General features: G+C 37.8%; 1 protein-coding gene across 1 annotated transcript in view; it reads right to left on the minus strand.

The window, feature by feature from the left end:
• Positions 1-3,942: 3,942 nt before the first annotated feature.
• The window catches only part of LOC107748833 (deoxycytidylate deaminase-like), a 12,237-nt gene continuing 2,435 nt past the window's right edge, over positions 3,943-13,744 (minus strand). The window contains exons 2-5 of the mRNA XM_016563809.1: positions 12,169-12,280; positions 11,889-11,934; positions 8,424-8,540; positions 3,943-4,043 (exon numbers count right to left, since the gene is read on the minus strand). Coding sequence (XP_016419295.1) covers positions 3,943-4,043; positions 8,424-8,540; positions 11,889-11,934; positions 12,169-12,280 — 376 coding nt within the window. The remainder of the gene's footprint in view (positions 4,044-8,423; positions 8,541-11,888; positions 11,935-12,168; positions 12,281-13,744) is intronic.

Below are 13,744 nucleotides of genomic sequence, written 5' to 3' on the forward strand. Positions count from 1 at the left end.
GGTTCCCCAAAAAACCTTTCAGTGAACAGTTCTAAATATTCACTTTTTTGAGACCAGTGACATGTCATTGTGACTAAGAGCCATTTTATTCTTTTTTTTTTTTTTTTCAAAAAATACATGCTCTAAGTGATAGGACCTTTCTTTTAATGTTTCCAGCAAGAGCGTACTGGAAAATTTTAAAAACAATTAGCACAGAAACATCATGTGGCATGTGGTATTTTCACTGACCATCTATTAATGAAGGACCTCCGCAAATATATATTGGAAACAACATTTGTTCTTATTTTCATAAAACATGCATACCCAGCATACGTAAGGAAACTCGAAACAAGGACCACTTCAAGAGCTGAAAGGCGGCTTTGAAGAGAATGACTTTATGGTTACTAAAAAAAGAAATTAAGATACGGCTTTTAAATCCTCTGTTTGACATTAAAATCATTTAAAAGCTCTCGAATCTCAACTGCCTGTCAAAATTTGTCATGATTTTCTTATTTTTGTCAAAGCATTTACAGCTTTGGTTTATGGTGCCATTAAGACACTAGTCTGAATGACTCTCAGTAATGGCAGCCAGTGATGTCTGCGTAGGCAGCAACGTTCTACACAACCATAAGTGAATGTGCAATTCATCCAGGCACTCTAATATAATGTGATCTAATCAGCTTGATGTCTTTAATAAGCATTCAGCAAACTGAGTTTATTCAAACTTTTTTAAAGGAATCGTTCACCCCAAATACTTCGTCATTATTCCCTCACCCTCATGTCGTTTCAAACCTGAATGACGACAATTTCTATGTTTTACAGAACAGCATGACTAATTGATTACAGAATTTATTTTTTGGTGTAAACTATCATTTTAAGTTATCACTGCAACACTACAAGCATTCACAATGGATACTTCACAGTATATGAGGGTGTGCTGCTCTACCTCATTACACTTCAGGAGCCTCATGATTTTAGTATTCAAGAGCTTAGTATTAATTATCATCTCATTAAGCCTGATATTTTGATAATTTGAAAGTCCAAAAAACTTTTGACCTGTTAAATGATGTATGCATGCCACAGAACAAAACCTAACAGCAGCTGTGGGCAGTTAAGATTTATTTTGTGTTTTGTGTTATGCAATGAAAAAAAACTATATTCTAACTCTCATAGTATGGCAATGAAAATTTTGGGAGTGTGATCCCGGTGTAACGATAAGTAACATTTAAAAACTGTTCCCTCCCAATGCAAGTCTCCTCTTTTTTTTTTTTTTTATTAAAACCTGAAGTTGTGGGTTCTAACCTGAAGAGACACAACATGCACAAAACAGTGTGGATTGACAGAATATGAGGTTTATCTACTGTGGTGCTTACATAAACTTATAATATGAGCAAAACAGCCATCAGTGGTTAATGGTTGAAAAGGGAAGGGTAATTTGCAGTTAAAAACACACGTAGCGCATAGGTACTGAAACCTTTTTTCCACGGGTCAAAACTGTGCACATTAAATAAGAAAATAGAAAGATTATGAATATGCAAGACTATGCAGCTAAACGACAGACAGATAGACAGACAGACAGACAGATAGACAGATAGATGAAAATAAATGCCTACATAGAGCCTTGAATGTCCAAATGTAGCAAAGCATAGTAGTAGGATAGTTAAATGTCCAGATGCTTTCACTGTTGTATAGTGAAATCCCCTCAATCATGATTGTGTCAAATGGATTTTAATATTAGCTTCATTAAATATCCTATGGCTCTGCAATCAAAGAGCTGAAGCCATGGAAATGCAGAGATGCAGCAGGACAAATTCATAGTAATGCTGGAAGTACTGGAGAACAGCCTTCAAAAAGCGGCAGCAGGGGAATTAACCTTGCTACCCTCAAAGACAGGCAAGAGGCATGAAAGTATCTTCAAGGATTTCCTGATTTTCATCTTCAGGCGGATCTACTCCTTTTGTCTCCTCAGGCTCATGTCCCCCTAGTCCTATTTGATCTGACTCTGATGAAAGGCTTCAGAGTATATTTACCGTGCATCTATATATAGTGTGTATAGACAACTGGGTAGAGGAGATTTCCATCCTGTCCGCTCTTGCTGTGGATCCCGCTGGCTCTCTCTAACATAAAGAGGACCGTGTTTGGACTGCAAACCCCACAGAGAGTTCAGTTAAGTTTTCAGTTAACCCTGTATCTCATTTTTTTAAAAAAGTGAAGGACTTCTTCACTCACATTATGTGTGTCTAAGAGTGTTAAATGTTTGCGATTACATTTTGCTCTTTTAGTCCCAGTGCTCTTGGGCTTTATCCTGACACCTAACTCGATATGTGGGCGATATGACCAAAATCTTATTTCATGACAACAATACATATCACAACATAGTTATTTTTGTTATTAAATATAAGAAAATTACAAAAAAAAATATGACAAATACAACAGAACAAAAATACAAATTTACTAAATTAAGTTTTTCAGGTAGAATAGGTTAAACAGCAATAAATACTACAGAAATAATAAGATGTAAAAATAAAACTCTGCATAGTCTTCACTGTAATAATTAAACTCATTCTTATCAAAAATAGAAACAAGTTATTTAGTCAAGAGTAGTGAGTGAATGTTTTTTTGATATTGATTAACATTAATGACAAGACAGCAGCAGGTTTTTATGCTGCTGTCACTTTAAAGAGATGAAAATCACCCAAAAATGTAAATTCTGCCATCATTTACTCACCTTCAAGTTGTTCCAAACCATTAAGAATCTCTTTTGTTGCCACTTTATATTAAGTAGCCTTAACTACTATGTACTCACATAAAAAATAAGTACAATGTATTTATTGTGTTCATATTGTATTGTAAAACACTTTTGCTGCTATTGAGGTGGGATATGGGTAAGGTTAAGGACAGGTTTGGTGGTATGGGTAGGTTTAAAGGGTTAGTTCACCCAAAAATGAAAGAAATGTCATTAATTACTCACCCTCATGTCGTTCCAAACCCGTAAGACCTTCGTTCATCTTCAAAACACAAATTAAGATATTTTTGATGGAATTAAGGTGTAAGGGATGGGTCAAATTAATTACAGATGTAATTACATGCAGGTATTTTTTTTAATATAAGTACAATGTAAAACATATGTACACAATAAGTGCATTGTATCAAGTGATTAATTTAAATTTAAGTACATAGTAGTTAAAGTCACCTAATATAAAGTGGGATTTTTCTTTCTTCTGCTGAACACAAAAGAAGATATTCTGAAGAATGTGGGTCACCAAACAGCTGATAGTCCCCATTGACTTCCACAGTACAGGGACAAAATAAACTATGGAAGTCAATGGGTACCATAAACTGTTCAGTCACCCACATTCTTCAAAATGTCTTCTTTTGTGTTGTGTTATGGTTTGATTTCATATGGAGTACGAGGCATATGAAAAAAAAGAAAAAAAAAGACTTTAATCAACAATTCGTCTCCTCCGTGTCACCCTAGCGCCATTTTGGAGAGTATCCACTGAACGCAAACAGCGTATGTTGTTCTGTGTTCTTTCTTCTGCTGAACACAAAAGAAGATATTCTGAAGAATGTGGGTCACCAAACAGCTGATAGTCCCCATTGACTTCCACAGTACAGGGACAAAATAAACTATGGAAGTCAATGGGTACCATAAACTGTTCAGTCACCCACATTCTTCAAAATGTCTTCTTTTGTGTTGTGTTATGGTTTGATTTCATATGGAGTACGAGGCATATGCAGACTTGTGCACAGTGCTTACTCATTCTTCCCCAAGCGTCTATTTTCGAAGGCTCACAGAAGCTTTTTGAGGCTTCAGGTCACACAACACATCTGAGGGTCGGGCTCCGTTACAGCCTTGATTGTACAATCGTTCGGGCCAGTCAGAACCGGCAGGAATGCAAATGAAGCTTCTTAGTTTCCAAGCCACACACCAACCCCTTACTAAGGTCAGACTCGAGAGACTCACTTGTACGTGATGCCCGCCAAGTTAAGAAGCCGTCTGGAGGCAGTCATTTCTGGAGTGTCATGGTATTTGTCTGACAAATAGATCACATCTTTTATACCTGTAAGGCAAAAACAGCAGAAGGATAGTGTGGGTCAGACAAAAGCACACTTGTGCGCGCACACACACACACACAAACAAACAGAGAAATTTAAACAAACAAGCCCAAGGGGAACAGGGACCCAAAATAGCCTGTTAGGAAAGAACAAGAGCTTGTGCTCGGGGAGAAGGAAGGGAAGTCGATAACTTGTCGCTGCAGGCTCAAGCCAATATCAACCAATCCCAATTGAGACAAAATCTGCCCTGCTGGCATCTTTAAAACACGTGGTGCATTTGGCAGCACCCCCACGCATCCTGCTGACTACTCACAAGCGGCCCACATGAGGCGGCTCTATAAAGGGCCCCGTTATAGCCAAGCTTTACAGAGAAATGTGAGGAATCTGGTGAAACCACTTAGACTCCCTCTTGCCCTTAACGCTTTCAGAGGTGAAAAGAGAAGTCCAACATTGCCAACGGTTGCTGCAATCACCGATGAATATACCGGAGAGAAAACACCCACCCCCCAAAATACACAGCATCTCCATCATGTACTTTTATCTGCACCGGAGGAGAGAAGTGCTCTGATCGAAGGCAAAATGACTTGCACAGAGTGAATTCCACTTGTCATTAAAGGCTGTCATTACAAGCATGGGGCCTCTCCACGGTATTACTTGAACAATTTTTGAGAGGGAACAGATGAAATTACCATGGAATAGCCTGGCTATGACATCTTAAAACCATTTTGGTGGTGACATTTTATGGTGCAGGAGACTTTGTATATCCAAGTCTCAACTGGCTATTTAAAATAAAAGGCAAACACTCAATCGTGTCCATAAAAAAAAAAAAAGTTCAAAATGTTCTAACTAAAGTCTGACGTGATACATAAAGAAAAAGTCAGAAGAAATAGCAGTAGTGTTTCCATGTAAACATGTCTTTTCATGAAAAGAACATGAGAATAAGCATCAGAGCTGCTCAAAAACACTTCCAAGACGACAAGCTGTCCAACAGAAGGGAAGGCTCTGATGGAAGGTGGAGCAGAACTCTGGAGATGCTACGTTTCCAGAAAGCTCTCTGGAGATGAGGTGACACAGTACAGTCCCTCAGTCCCTCCAAAAACAGTCACAGGAAGTGACAAGATGGCAGCTGCTTGGGAACTGAACACTTTAATTCCTCAGAGAGAGGAGAGGCTCTAAAGCAGTGCTTCAGAAACTGAAGTCTCCGGCTCCTTGTGCAGGGGGGACATCAACATGGGAGCCAGAGAAAGTGAAAATGATTTGGTGTCATTTCATTCTGCGAGATTGAGGGATGGACACATTTGAACGGCATTCGAAAAGAGCAGTAACACTTTCTCACTAGAGGAATAGCTACAGAATTAGATACGGGGGGGGCCTAATATCTGGGGTCTTCACTTTCTTGATGCCCCCATCTCATTTACTGTGAAAGAATTAGACGAAGAAAAAAGAAATGGAGAAAGTACAGTGGAAGAGCTCTCATTTTAGTACAAGAACAGTTGTCAAATGACCAACACAGCACACATTTAAGCAGGAATAGGATTAAGGCAAATGAAAGCAGTGTCGCTGGCACAAAAATGCATACCGATGGCACCAAAATACTGGAAAAACCTTCATTTTAATAAATCCCTCTGGTTATAATTAAATGATGTTACAGTTTTTCCATTAGAGAAGCACAGGCTGGCAATATCAAAAGGTTTACCATGCACAAATAAACAAGATATAGCCTGGTTGCCTTTATAAGAGAATCAGGGTGGATTCGCATTCAAGTCTACTAATATTCCCCTTTATCCTCATGTTTTTTCCATGCAGAGGCTTTTCTGTTTCCTCATATCATGGGGCTTTATAACTTTTAGTAAACAAACATGGTCATAACACCTTCAAAATGAACAAACAGCGACGACACCCCTGACTCAATTCTTTTAAACTCAGCATTCAAACATTAAACATCCGCTTTGTTCAGCTCCATCTGATTGGCATCATCAGAGGGCGTTTTTAATGAGGTTGGACGTTCATTTTTAGCCGCGTTTTACTGCATCCAATAGAGCGCGAGGAGACGAAAGGGAAAGAAAGTGCTGTGTGTGTTCCTTAATGATGCCGGAACATTGAGAGGAAGCTGACACCCCACTGAGAGATGGGCCAGGGCAAGGCCAAGCATCCTGAAGATCAGATGGCATCAGAGCGTGTGTCGTGCTATCTTCAGCACACAGCTTCAGTAGGCTTTGCCACAAGAGTACATGGAGGGGGATCAGGAAAAGCAAACCAAAGAGAGAGAGAGAGAAGATGAGGACAAAAAGACTTGGAGGGGAGGAGAGAGACTGGGGATGGGGGGTGTTAAGAGAGTTCAACATAAGAAGAGATTGAAAATAACAGCAGAGCAGGGTTTGGAGAAGGAAAAATAAGAGGAAGACAACCTGTCACCATGTAGGCTGTATCTAACCAGCCAAGAAGGCTCACAAAGAAGACGGCTGCTCAAAGTGACGCCCACTGCAGGTTTCTCAGTATGGAAAAATGACCATCGAGAACCTCCGTTTCCTCCTGTCTCATCCGTCATTTCATCTGCAGCCACATCAGCACTGGCACAAAGGCTCAGATATCTGAGCAGAAACGCTGATCCTGATGTGTGTGAAGTGCAGAGACGGAAAACGCATAATGCTTGCTATGCAATCTAATAGAGGTTGAAAGGGTTGCCAAAAAAAAAACGTTTGACACTCAGGTCTGTACTACGTTTCATTCTGTGCCTTTCTCAGAAAATATTAAACGTGTTTGAAAAGGAAAGTGATAGCTTTTAAGCATAATTACATTAATTCTTGGTGTCACTAAATCGTTGTACTGTTAGCAAGAAGACAAAGAAGCTAAAAAGATGTAACAATGAACGCAGAGACGGAAAACGCATAATGCTTGCTATGCAATCTAATAGAGGTGAAAGGGTTGCCAAAAAAAAACGTTTGACACTCAGGTCTGTACTACGTTTCATTCTGTGCCTTTCTCGGAAAATATTAAACGTGTTTGAAAAGGAAAGTGATAGCTTTTAAGCATAATTACATTAATTCTTGGTGTCACTAAATCGTTGTACTGTTAGCAAGAAGACAAAGAAGCTAAAAAGATGTAACAATGAACGAAAAACTAATTATTTAATATATCTCTGACTATACTTGAGGCATATAAATAGCAGGCAACAGTCGGACTGCGTGAACAATCAATAGGAACAGTTTGAGAGCACATGTACATTCTTAGTCACACATGCGAGACAAAGCCAGTTAAAAGTTCAGAGATTGCATTTCATTAAATTAAAGAAAAGCTTAAAGAGGTAAACAAATCTTTTATTCAATTACTTCTCACTGGAGCAGTGTTGGTGCTAGTATTGAAATTTCTTTGCTTTAAATGCGTCTCTGGTGTTCACTGCTATTGCGTCAAAGCATTTTAACAGTGAAAACAGGACTGTTGATATGTTCCCGATAGCGTACATTTAACAGCATTGTGCATTTTACGGTGACCACTAACAAAAAAAACATGAAACTAGTAATGGCAAAAGTACATCTGCACCAAGTCGACAATATAATCTGTAATAGCTGTAGCTGTAATACAAACTTGTTTCCATGACAGATTTATTCAAACACTTTAAATAATGAAAACAATAGAATATTTAATATAGCACATATATTTGGCAAAATTCCCCTCCCTAGCCAAGTATATAGACACTGAATGGTTTTCCTGAGGTAAATGTAATGTTATGTGACATTGTATACAAGCTGTTTTAATGATGTCTTTCCGCAGTTGAAACACTGATTGTTCACATACATGAGCCGTGATACATTTCAGTAAGTTGCACTGTTTCTTTCTTCATACCTTCTGATATTATTTCATGTTTATTTTGTGCTATATAACTAGTAGTAACTAGGAAGAGATAATTGGTTCACTTGACGCTTGCACCGAGGCAGATAATTCACAACACATTAGACAGCATCAAAACCATGTTTATTGTTTGCATTTAATGATAAAATTTACAGAATTTGAAAGCTGAGACTGTTTTATATTAAAAGTAGCAAAGCAAAAAGCTTTTTGCGATTATTGGATGGAAGATCCGCGTCAAATAATGTTTATTGAAATTCACGCATAAACAGACATGGGCACAGTAAAAACGTGACATTGGAGAAACGCTAATTAAAGGTCACTGTTTTGGTCAATGATTATGGCCCTCCAAAACTATTTCATCCAAATAATAAATTGCAGAAATTTTGGTGCATCACCAATTAATTTTATTCATGCACTAATGCCTGCTTACAAAATGAATGTCAACAGTGAAAATAAAAGTGTTGATTGATAAACCAACATGAACATCATGAAAGACACACACACACAGTCAGAAACAAGTTCAGACACACTCTCACCTGCTTGAATAATGAGTTTGGTGCACTCGTTGCAGGGGAATAGCGCTACATACATGGTGCAACCCTTGACATCTGCAGAGTTCTTATTCATAATGGCGTTCAGCTCTGCGTGACACACTGCAACAAAACATGAAAGACCTGTTAGAAATGTTCAGAGTTCACGAACACACATACGTGCAGCACAGAATGATGCATCAAAGCTATGATTAATATCTTTGATTCACAACAAACTTGGATTGAGCTTTCTTGGCTTGTCAACATTGTACCACTTCACCACAAAAAGGCTCCAGTCACCAGTTCACTGTTAAAAAGGAAAAAGATTTCAAAGCATGAGTCTGAACAGATGTCAGCTCTCCACAACATCACCCAGAAAAAGCCCTGTCTAATCACTCACTCTGCTCGCCTTAATTACGGAGAATGAATTGGCCCATCAGCGGTGGCACATTACCATTGCACTACGAAACACCAGCCTGACACGTTTATTTTGGCAGAGCTTCAGCACAAAGCAGAGAAAGAGAGAGAGGGCATGTAGTTATGATGGAAGAGAGATGTCAATAATTCACACAGATACACACACTCATTGTGTGTTTTAACTGGAAGCAGGCACACACACACAGTTGAGAGCGAGTGCACGATGATGATGATGATGATGATGGAGTACGATCAACCGTGTGATCATGGGAGGGACTGAGCTCTTAAATCAATTCTAACATGTATTGCATGTATATTAATCTGACTGGAATGTCAAATATTTAAAGGTAGTGAAACATTTTCAGGATAAACAATCAGCGGGTAAATATCGCAGACGATTATGTTTAATAAATCAAGAGAAGCAGAAGCCATGATCACGATTAAAATACAATTAATCTTACAGCCCTATCTGAATAGAACCAACACCGAACTTACTTAAGCTAAATAAAAACGCTATTGTCTTTCAGAGCTGCTGTACAACAGAATCAGCCCAATTTCCATAACTGATTCTGATATTTCCTGTTTATCAATGTGAAGCTGCTTTGACACAATCTGCATTGTATAAAGCACTATGGAAATAAAGGTGACTTGTTGTTAATGCAGCTGCAGCAAAAAAAGCACAATATTAACCAACATCATTCTGTCTTGTTGCAGCATATAAACCTCGTCTCATATTAGAGAATAAGGCTAAAGCAGCATTGTGTTCACAGGGCAAAAATCAAGTTGGCCAGTAAATGTGATACTTAGTATTTCAGCAGCCTCTAGTGGCACAGTACTGTACAGAACCTTCATAAAGCTAGAATCACTGCAGCTATTGCCCATACATGGATACTTGGGCTTAAAGGTTTTCTCAAATCTGCAAAAATGTTAAGCAGTTGTCATCCATTCCTATAAATACTGTGAGTGCCATTTAAGTTGGCCTCCCAAAAACAAAAATGTACATTTCATTGATTTACATTTAAAATTATGCATGTAGATAATTTTGAATCAGTTCTGCCATTAACAATGTTTCATGGTTCAGTACAAAGTCTTGTACTTTTTTCCACAATTTTAATAATGAAATGGCAATTCTTAGTCAATCAATCCTTATAATCTCAATTATTTCGTAGACAATTAATCATCAGCCAAATTTCACAATTGCAACAGCCCTAGTTGTAATACTGTGACACTGTTTCACTCCACTTGGGCTTTTTTTTTTACATAACCAGCAAGACTGTAAACAATTACCTACTGTAGAACACCCTTGCGACTACATAGCAACATGCTACATTGGGGGGGGGGTCAAAAACTCAATCTGAATACCTAGTAAAAAAAATTAGTTCTTACCTATTTATGAACCAAATACATTCTATTTAAACAACTAGTTCAAATGTCCTCATAGCTGAACTTTTTGCTAATACTCACTAATACATACTTTTAAATCATAATATAAAAAAAGCCCAGTGGCGCTTATTTTTCGTCTATTACCTCGCTCTTGTAAACGTTGTAATATAATAATCAAATTAACATACTGATTACAAAAGAGAGAATCCAAACTATGATCCTACCGACTATAAACGGTTTACCTTTATTGTGCCACATTGGTGCATTAAGAGAGACAAGAGATAAGCCAAATGAATCCTTTGAATAGAATTAATGTACCGTCACTCTGCATGAAATTGAACTCTATGCCTGAGCGAGCCACAAATACAAATAAGATTTTATTTTTTTAGGATTTTTATATTCATAAATCATATCAGGTATGTGTGATTTTAAACTAAATACTTTCCACAAAATGCATTCATTAGTGCCAAATATATGGGTAATAATACCAAAGCTTTATAGGAACTTTCCCTTGCTAGTCATCACTACCTATTCTAAAAGAGAACACAAACATGCAGCTATCAAGAGGAAAAAAGCACTACCATTCAAACGTTTGGACACACTGAAGACACTTTCACATTTTAAAATAAATTTAAATATAAAACAGTTAGCTTATTTTAAGTTCTAATAATATTTCATAATATAGGCCTAATTATTTCTGTTCTGTTTCCTGTATTTTTGATCAAATAAAAGCAGGTGAGGCTGCTGAGCATAACTTCTTTCAAAAACTTTTTTAATCTTACCGACCACAAACGTTTGAATGGTAGTGTAGTGTACAGTACATCTGGAGTACACAATCACATATGCACACATCATTTCAGATAAGCCCTCACATTTAAAGACATGCCAACTCTTAAACAATTAGATTTTACAAACAGTATACAGATACTGTATGGTTCACAATCATTAAACTTCTGAAAACGGTTTAGTACAATACAAACATATCGCCCATCGACAGTATTCTTGTAGGAATTTGGCTTCTTTTCAAGCATACCAGACATCAGAAAAGTTCTATATAACGATCAGATGAAAACACATAAACACAAAACTTTCAAAAACTGAACGATGTCTGCTGAACCAAGCCAAAACTAATTTTCTGCATTCAATTTAAATTTTGGGTCACTTTGTGGGGTCCAACTCAGTTGGCTTTGTTTAAAAAAAAAATCTTCCTAAGCCTGACAACTGACAACAGAAACCAGGGAGAAATACAAGTCACGAACAGTTCAGATGATCATCCAAGTGCCAGACTGATAAATCCTCTCCAAGGTTTCACACCTTCCCTTTGGCAGTACGACCCATTCAAAGTCCCGAGTTGGCATGTGCCGCCTTTAGGAACGCCAGCTCTAGCTCATGGTTTCCTGAGACGATAGATCACTGTCAACAAAGTTCAGTCAGCGTGAGTGAGCGGGGAGAAGGCTGACAGCACCCGCATTCTCGGTTCACCAAAACTCTTGTGTCTTAGATATGCAATCCTGCTCTGTGCCTTTAGGAGCAATAACGGCTGCATGCATGAGCTGACCGAGGATCATGCTTGACTGAACCTCAATATTGCACTTAAATATCGGGAGTGTTCATATTGGCCAGGAGGTCACCGCACAGCAGGGGAGCTCTGAAACCAGAATACGTTCTTACGGTACATGGAGCGGATAAGAGGCCTGTGTCCTTTGATCAAAAGAAGCTGTAGGGTGTTTGGAGATCTTTAAGGTACTATAAGCTGTTTAGAGCTTCTCCAAGCTAATATTAATTGGAACAAAATGGTTTTAACAGAAAGAAACTAAGATCAAGGTATTGCAAAAATTACAAAAGATGTCTATATTGATTGTAATTTCAGCATATTTCAGATTGATGTATGGTCACCAAATCAACCCACATTTCAATCTAGCAGGACTGCAGGCAATCAATCTCTAGGTACCTGAGAACTGGGGTCCTTGCTCCGCTGCGCTGATAAGAAGGCAACAGCCATGAAATACTCAGGCCACTCCAGGTAGTCCTGCCTCTTCTTTGTCAAACCTTCACTGTGTGTTCTGAAGGATTGAAAGAATGAATGCAATAAGGAAAAAAATCTAAACACCTGTTGTCATCAAAGCACACAAATACAGAAAAAAACATCCCTAATACAACATTTAGGGAAAGATAGTACAGTATATGATCATATGTGTGAACAAATGATTTTTACCAGTATTTTAAGTACATGATAAAAATAAGGACAGAAGTAATATATTGTTTTTTTATAGCATACATATTAAGCTTAATGAACAATGTTTAAATCATAATTAACATGTGCGTGCCAAGCACCACAACAGACTGATACTGACATGCTGGCAAGGCCGAAAAATCTGCCAATATTTGCCAATATTTCAAGATTACCAGCACTGGCCGATATCCGTGCCCACTTGGACGATAAATAGTGTTAGCATTCCCTTATGCCATCTCAAAAATCAACCAGGATACTAATTAAATGAATCGAAAAATTATTAAAATATTTGAAAACAGAAATTAGTGTAAAAATGTTCAGCATATGTCTCTCAATTACTACACTTACATTTTATCTTATTTCGTACACTACAGTTCAAAAGTTTGGGGACTTTTTTAATGTTCAGAAAAAGATTAAAAACTACTATTGTGCAATATTATTAGAATTCAAAATAGTGTGCTGTGTTCTGTGACAGCAAAGCTGAATTTTCAGCATCATTACTAAAGTCTTCAGTGTCACATGATCCTTCGGAAATCATACTAATATGCTGATTTGCTGCTCAAGCAACATTTCTTATTATTATCAATGTTAAAAACAATTGTACTGTTTAACATTTCGGTGGAAACCACAATCATTTTTGGTGACTGATGAAAAGAAAGTTCAAAAGAACTAGGCTGTACTGGAGTGGGCTTTGATTTGACTGTCAAATTTTTGTTTGTCTTTACTCATACTTTTGGTCAGTGTATAATTGCTGAATGCTTATTTGTTTTTTGTCAGAAAAATAAAACATTTTGAAATGTAATATATATGCACTAAATTGGCCATCAGTCACTGACCCTGCTCTCTAGTTATTCATATCTGAAAAATCCACTAGCCAAGTGTGACTAAGAGCTTGCTGGCAATATGAAAGTTTCCTGTTGTCTCAGTGGAGTACTAGATCTTTACTTGTGCTGATCTTAACACTGGCATCCCTGACGCCCCACTGAAGACTGTCTACATGTGTGATTTGAGCACTGACAGACATTATCATCAGAGGGTTCTCCTCAGGGGCTTTCCATTTTAGCTTAAAGTGATATTACACCTTTTGCGACACATCTCAGTGACTGTCTTTGTAAGGCATGGGGATTTATGTGTGAACATTTAATGGACCCATCTGATTTGACTCACTCTTTTTCCTAATGTCTCTGGTGATTCTGTCTTTTTTGAGCTACTGTCAGAGCAGGTGTGTGTGAGTGTGTGTGTGAGTGTGTGTGTGTGTGTGTGTGTGTGTGTGTGTGTGTGTGTGTGATAGTCT

Source organism: Sinocyclocheilus rhinocerous, unplaced genomic scaffold (assembly GCF_001515625.1).
Source record: "Sinocyclocheilus rhinocerous isolate Xijiao unplaced genomic scaffold, SAMN03320098_v1.1 scaffold590, whole genome shotgun sequence".
NCBI lineage: Eukaryota > Metazoa > Chordata > Actinopteri > Cypriniformes > Cyprinidae > Sinocyclocheilus > Sinocyclocheilus rhinocerous.